The sequence below is a fragment of the Astyanax mexicanus genome, chromosome 21, assembly GCF_023375975.1.
Source record: "Astyanax mexicanus isolate ESR-SI-001 chromosome 21, AstMex3_surface, whole genome shotgun sequence".
Lineage (NCBI taxonomy): Eukaryota > Metazoa > Chordata > Actinopteri > Characiformes > Acestrorhamphidae > Astyanax > Astyanax mexicanus.
The window spans coordinates 34,457,970-34,465,649 of NC_064428.1; the positions used below are offsets into that span (position 1 = coordinate 34,457,970).

The following is a 7,680-nucleotide window of genomic DNA, read 5'->3' on the forward strand; positions in this document are numbered from 1 at the left end:
TTTGCTGTCATCTGCTGGCCATCATATAAACAACAGCAAAAACTATGTTGAGAAATGATAAACTAAGGAGTCCATAAAGTATGTTTCCTCAGTGTTTCTTAATTATTAAATGGTTTAAAAGTTATTTTTGATGTGAAAATCTTGCATTACATTTTTTGTTGTATGGAAATCGAGCACAAGGCCTGTGAAATGACGTCACACCTGAGTTGACCATGATCTGGTAAGTTGATTTAGTTGATAGTTTTACACTGTTTGGATCGCTTGAAGCGTTGGTTACAGATAGAATGCATTCAATGTGGCATCTTTTCCACAAGCTTCTGCGATTTTACCACATTTATTTCTGTCCAAAGTTGCATTGGCACTGGATGATGTATGGGTTTAGAGGCAGGGCAGAAGGGAGAGCTGGCTGGCTGAGCAGCAGCAGGTTTATAAAAAATTTAAGCAGGACAGGTGTGTTTCATTTCTTTAAAGGAACACATTTCAGCTATTAATAAACAAAATATATGGTTTAGGGTTTTATTGGCTCTTTAAACATAATCATCCACTGTATGGCAGTGTATTAATTAGGCTACTGTAGAAATGCATGGGGAGTGGACAACTAACCAGCAAATAACTTTTAAAAAATTAGGATTCACACCTAACACAAGAACTAAATACAAGATTTGCGCTCTAAATCTCCAGTAATATCAGCCTGAAAGTTAAAACAGAATATTGTTTTATTAGCTATTTTTTGTTGGCTGCTGGAAGTGCCAGGCGACCGCTACTGGGAGTGCCACTGCTTGAGAGACTGCTGCTGGAGGGCCAGCTGGGAGTGCCGGGTGGCCGCAACCGGGAGTGCCGGGTGGCAGCTGTTAGTGCTGGTGTTGTAGGGGCTGCTGGGAGTACTACTGCTGGAGGGCCAGCTGGGAGTGCCGGGTGGCCGCAACCGGGAGTGCCGGGTGGCAGCTGTTAGTGCTGGTGTTGTAGGGGCTGCTGGGAGTACTACTGCTGGAGGGGCTGCTGGGAGTGCCGGGTGGGCGCTGCTGGGAGTGGCGGGCGGCCGCTACTGGAAGTATTGCTGCTGCTGGAGGGGCTGCTGGGAGTGCCGGGTGGTTGCAGGAACTGCCGGGCGGCCGCTACTGGGAGTGTTGCTGCTGTGGGAGTGCTGCTGGAGGGGCTGCTAGGAGTGCCGGGCGGCCACAGATGTTTTTCCGACCTCCTAGATGCTCAACTTGAGGAGCCCATTAAAACTTTTACGAGCTCGTTTTTAACTCGTTTATGTTCTGAGCTCATATTCTGGCGCTCGGAGCTGCTGAACTGAATCTTACGAGGGTTTTCCAGCGCTGTTTTAATCGTGATGTTGAGGTAAAGCGTGTTTTATCGTTTATTTAGTTAATTATCTACCAACGATATTTTAGCTAACCCTAGCTAACTGTAGAGTTTAACTGTTTTGGTTAGCTTAGCTTAGCATAGGTTAGCCTAGCCTGGCTGCTGGAGCCGCAACGCGTCAACATCTTTATGAATGTAAGAGAGACGTTTGGGCATTTTTTTTCGGTTAATAAATGAACGCTTTAACACGTATTGTCATTTAAATGTTGGCTTTAAACCGTACAAATGCTGCGCTAACGTTAGCTTAGCTAGCCAGCTGTTTCAACAGTGTTTTAGGTTGATAGGCTAAGCTAACTAGCTTAGGTTACCTTGCAACTAACGTTAGAGCCTCGTTAGCTAAACAATGCGGATTTTAACAAAGATTTAACCACTTTTCTAACAAAATTCTGGATTTTATATGAGGTAAATACATTTATCTGGACTTGGCTGTGATATTCATCTATAAAATTGCATTCTTGTGAATATAAGGAGCACATAACCGCGTTGTTTTGCTTGTTATCTTAGCTAGCCTGTTGTAATACTATTAAATTTGGGGTAAAATAGCTTTATATGTTATTTTGAAACACTGAATTAGCTTGACACAAATGGGATAATATTTGAAGTACTAGGGATGTTCGGCTATATATCAGCTTGATAAATTATAGACAATGTGTTTTTATAATGCCTGGGCTTCTCTGGTAGCTATATCAAATGTAACATAACCTACATCCATTCCCAGTGTGTGTATATTATATTCTAGCTGTGTAGTATAATATATACACAAGGGGAAAATACAGTATCTTCAGTAAAATATGTCTAAATAAGTATGTGTGTAGTTTTACCATGGATAGAGTGAGATATATAGGTATAGTAACGTTATAGGTATATAGTAAAGGTATGCATGTGTATAAGGACGCCTTTCTAACATTTTTCAAATAATTAAGTGTTTAAAATGCACAAAAAGTCGAAAATATTACTTTACCTGTGTAAAATGTTTGATTTTAGGGAAGATTACATAGTCAGAGTTGTTCTCAATGATGGCGAAAGGAGCGTCATCATGAACTTTACACATAAAACCCAGAAAACACTTGGTGGTGGTAGTTAGCTTCTCTCCAAACTTACAGGCATTGTTGTAAACATGTGAGCAATGTATTATAAAAAGGTTTCTGGGAGGCATTTGACGTGAATTTAACATGAATACAGATAAATACAGATGTTTCCAAATGTTTAAAATATATTTTGCATCATAATGTTATTAGAATGTTCAGTTTAGGACACATATAGTATGGTTATATATAGTATAGGTATAGTTATAATGCTGCTTCTTTGCTAGTGCTGGTGTTTTTTGTCTAGTAAGAGTTTACTTGTGCCATTGTTTAGTTAGATGTGTATGTAATATTTGTAATATTTGAAGAGCTTTGGTTAGAGTGCCATTATTGTTCAACACTGCTACTCCTAGAAAATCTTTCTGAACTGACTATGGTATAATTTAAACACATTTTAAGTAATTAATTTTTAAATTTACACTTAAATAAAAGTTTTAATGATTAAACTTCCATTACTTTTTAAAATATGCCTGCCAAATAAGAAAAGCCTATATTCAATTGCAAAAATAAGCAAATAAACTAAAAACCATTAAACAGTTGTCTAGGAAACTTACTAACCACAACAAAAATGTAGACAGCATATTTACTTTTTATAGTCAGTACATTGTCATGGTGACCCCTGGTTTCTGCCACCAACACTGTAAAAATAATGTGTTAAGTTTTTTTAGGATGGACAGTTTCATACACAATTACGCTGAATGGCTTTCTTGTGTCACTAATTAAAATTACAAAGTCTAAAGCAACTAGTGAAGCTACCACCACTCTGTTTTGAATTTTATACACTCACTGTAAGAAGTAATTGTTGCACCCAGACCAAAGTGTCAGATTAAAATTTCAATGCTATTTGAAAGGTAGATAAAAAAAACAAGTTTTTCTAAGATTGACAATTTTGCACACAATCACCCTGAAAGGCTTTCTTTGCATGGCACTAAATTATTTTTTACAAAGAAACAGTGAAAATCTGTATAATTTTAGTTTTGGACTTTTGTTTTCCAGGTGATCCAGCACCTTCTCTCTGCCCGTCACCCCACTGTGAGGTGCTTGGCCATGAGCTCAGTGTGAGTACCTGAGGCAGGTGTGATAACATGGCTGCGGAGCTTTACCCTGCCAAGAAACTGCCCTCCGTCTCCGCCACCGCCAGCGCTGTGCAGCAGTACCAGCAGCAGAACATCAGCAACAACAACACCATCCAGGGCTGCAACTGGCAGGGCCTGTATCCCACCATCAGAGAGAGGTACAGCCACACACATACACACACACACTCACTTAATTATCTGACAAATGTGTGTGTGGAGTTTATAGGTTTCAGTTGCAGTTAGACAGCGACCGGGATGGCGTAATGTGACACAAGCTGGTTTTTAGATTGACTTTACTGTGTAATTATGATTTAACTGTTAATGTCAGTAACATAGCAGCACTGTTTATACTATATAGACAGAAGTATTGGGACACCTGCTCAATCTCATACTATAGTACCAGTAGATTTTTAAATCATGCTTATTTGCATGTGAATGTAGTCCAATTCTATTGGCAATACTTCGTTACGACAGGCTGTGTGCGCATGTGTGCATTTAAATTAACAATTGGATATATAGTGTATTTAATGTTAGAGTCCAAGGTTTGCCAGGACTGCGGTACAAATATAGCCATTTTATTTGCTGTCCGAAGACACTAGTGAAGCTACCATCACCATGTGTCAAATCTTATACTCTCATCGTCAAAAAAAAGGGTTGCACCCAGATGGAAGAGTCAGATTGCAATGCTATTTGGAAGAAAGATAAAAGATATCAGGAACAATAAATGATAAAAAAATAGACTAATATTGACAACTTTTGGTCTTATTTAACCCTCTTTGGCATTTATTCAAGTAAATTTGGCTATTTATATTCTTACTATATTCTTACATTCTAGTCGGAACTTTAAACTGTTTTTTTTTTTTTTATTTGTTGCCTTAATTTGTTGCCTTAATCACTTTTATTAGATTAATCATGACAAGGTTCTCATCTCTGGTCCTAGCGATCTCCTCCCCCTCCATTTCATACTTTTTGGGTGATTTCTTGCTTCTAAAACATGTGTTTTAAATAAACAGCTTGTTATCACAAGTCAAAATCCACCATTTACGTTTGCTATATCCATAGGGACTCCCAAGCTTCCTCCTGAAAAATGTAATTCATGCCATAGAGGGTTGAGATAATCTGTCCCTTGCAACTTCCTACCTTTCCTACAAATTTCCTGCAGGTTTTTCTGTGGTTGAGGCGGAGTGATGATGCATGTAAGGTCCTCAAGGCGAACTCTTAAGATAGCAGCTGCATGTGGACGAGCATTATCCTGTTGGATCATTCATTAAAAAATGTTATAATCTTCTGTGATGCAGATTTTAGAGGCATTAAAGTCTTCAGAAGTCTAGCTTTGTGCCCATTCATACAGCAGCAGCACAGCACAGTGTTCTGGACTACAGCCAGATGTGCATGACTGTACCACTGTGTGTGTAGCACTGTGTGCTGAAGTGCCCCTACAGAAAAGCCCCTTTGTGTGTGTTTTTGTCTTTGCAGAAACTCAGTCATGTTTAACAATGAGCTGATGGCGGACGTGCACTTCGTCGTCGGCCCTCCGGGCGGAACGCAGAGAGTGCCAGGCCACAAGGTGAGAGTGCAGGACCCCGTCGCCAACGGCAACCGACAAACTCTTAGCTGAAACCGTTAACTCTTAGCTGAAATAGCTAAACAGCCTGACTGTATTCACTAGGATGGATGAGCATAACTTCCACATAAATCTATGTAAAAATTAATTAGGACATCCTATGAAACCTTTTCTCTAGTGTTAAAAAACAAAGGTGTGAAAAGTATCCACATATAATGACCTTGTAGGGAGAAGTATAGATAATAAGGTTTAATAAAATACTTCTGTACAAGTTGAAGAAGAATCAACTTGAGCTTTTTACTCTTTAAGTAAAAGTTTAAAAAAAAAAAGTACTGCTTTAAAAACTACTTAAAGTATAAAAGTAAAAGTAATGTAAGTGGAAAAAATAAAGAACAAAATCTTAGGCCACGCGCACAGAGTCCTATAGTGCACAACCCCCCCTCCTTCCCAAAATACATTTTTCTAAAAGCTTATGTAAGAACTATAATGTTCTATTTTTAAATGTTAATGTTGATAATATAATTTGGCAAATATATTGCCAAATATCTTGATATTATTTTAAGGCCATTTGCCCAGCCCTAACTGGGAATACATCATAGAAGGCTAATATTACCACTCACAGTGGACAGCATGTGGTAATGCTGAGAGTAAGCAACTATTGGCCATGCCCTCTCTGGATCTGTAGATGGTGCTCTCTCTCTTTCTCTCTCTTGTAGGGATGAACCGAACCAGAACGGACAAATTTGACATCCCAGCAGACAAGTAAAGTGCAATATGACCTAGTCATTGTTTGGGATAAAAAAATATTTGGTACTTTAACTTATTATTTGTCCAAAAATTGCATACATCATAGAAGGCTAATATTACCACTCACAGTGGACAGCATGTGGTAATGATCGTGGCTAGTCAGATTCTTTTTATTTATTAGGGTAAATTGTGGAGTTAACTGAATACATTATTACATACAGTCTGAAATAATCAAATGTAAATTTGACCTCTCTCTCTTTTTCTTTTTTTCTCTTTCTTTCTCAGTATGTTCTGGCTGTGGGGAGCTCGGTTTTCCACGCTATGTTTTACGGAGAGCTGGCGGAGGGTGAAGATGAGATCCGCATTCCAGATGTTGAGCCTCCCTCATTCCTCGCCATGCTCAAGTAAGCATGCTCTTTCTACTGATTTTGTGTGATACTGTGCATGTTTAGCATTTATCTCCTGCAGAGGAGAGAAAAAAGAAAAATCTCTTTTTCTCTCTCTAGCAAAGTGCAATATTACTTTAGTCATTGTATGGGATAAATTATTTGGTACTTATTATTTAGCCACGGTAAGCAGCAGCACTTGCCGCAGTTAGCAGTGCTTAGCGCTAGTAAATGCAGCTATCCGATAGTGCTCTGGTTTACTGGAACACTCAGGGTTCCTTAGTGTAGTGCTATTGGATTGCGGTTTTGTACCTTGTTTTAACATGGAAAATGCACAGACTACACTACACTATACTCGCCTCTGAATGGGGCGGAAAGGAGTTGAGTCCTAGTGAGTTTGCAGGTTAAATAGGTAGATAACTGTATAAAAATAGAGAAGGGAGGGTATATTTACACTTCTGAAAGTACAAGCCCTCCCTACTGGCAGCTAAAAAGCTAATATTTTCTAAATATAAATATATGTTTGCACTGTTGATAGTTGACCGCTTCTCTCTTCTCCCACACTTTCTCCCCTGCAGGTATATTTACTGTGACGAGATTGACCTGTGTGCCGACACTGTGCTGGCCACGCTGTACGCCGCTAAGAAGTACATCGTGCCACACTTGGCGCGAGCCTGCGTGACGTTCCTGGAGACGAGTCTGAGTGCGAGGAACGCTTGCGTTCTGCTGTCTCAGAGCTGCCTGTTCGAGGAGCCGGACCTGACGCAGCGCTGCTGGGAGGTAATCGACGCTCAGGCAGAGCTGGCGCTGCGCTCTGAGGGGTTCTGCGACATTGACGCTCAGACGCTGGAGAGCATCCTGCGCCGGGAGACGCTCAACGCCAAGGAGACGGTGGTGCTGGAGGCGGCGCTGAACTGGGCCGAGGCCGAGTGTCACCGGCAGGTTGGTGTGGTCTGTCTAGATCATTGTACTTCTAGAACCTTGAAGAACTGCATGTACATTATATCGTACATGGACTAGGGGTGTGAATCGCAGGCCGTCTCATGATACTGTGATTCTGTGACATTCAATAATATTACAAGCCAATTCTCTACGATGCTTCACAGCATCTATGTAACTAAAGAGGATAAAGTACTCCCAAATAAGCAAATACTAGGAATGATGCATTTATTGTTTAGTTTCACAAAATTTACCAACCAATATTCTTCACTGCAGATTAACTCTATTCATTTGATTAGTGCAATCAGATGGAGTAATGAAGCAGTAACTCCAGTTAACAAATGGACAAATTGTGAGCAAATCTTAGGGAGTCTTAAGCCATGTACAGACGGGATTAGTTTCTCAGGGGGACGTCTGTGAAAAATATTTCACACTTCTGGAAACTCTGGAAGATGTGCGTCCGGACGGTACTAAAATTACCGGAGGACCACGGAGTTCACCGAAAAACAGTAGAT

The 7,680-nt window shown here is 40.1% G+C and overlaps 1 protein-coding gene across 4 annotated transcripts in view; it reads left to right on the forward strand.

The window, feature by feature from the left end:
- The first annotated feature begins 886 nt into the window (after positions 1-886).
- Positions 887-7,680, forward strand: part of btbd3a (BTB (POZ) domain containing 3a) — a 176,087-nt gene continuing 169,293 nt past the window's right edge. For all 4 annotated transcript variants that reach the window (XR_007427912.1, XR_007427910.1, XR_007427911.1 and 1 more), the window contains exons 1-5: positions 887-1,344; positions 3,450-3,687; positions 5,006-5,096; positions 6,126-6,244; positions 6,805-7,168. Coding sequence is in view for 1 of the 4 variants with exons in the window: in XM_007238932.4 (XP_007238994.3) it covers positions 3,539-3,687; positions 5,006-5,096; positions 6,126-6,244; positions 6,805-7,168 (723 nt within the window). In the remaining 3 variants the exon portion in view is untranslated. The remainder of the gene's footprint in view (positions 1,345-3,449; positions 3,688-5,005; positions 5,097-6,125; positions 6,245-6,804; positions 7,169-7,680) is intronic.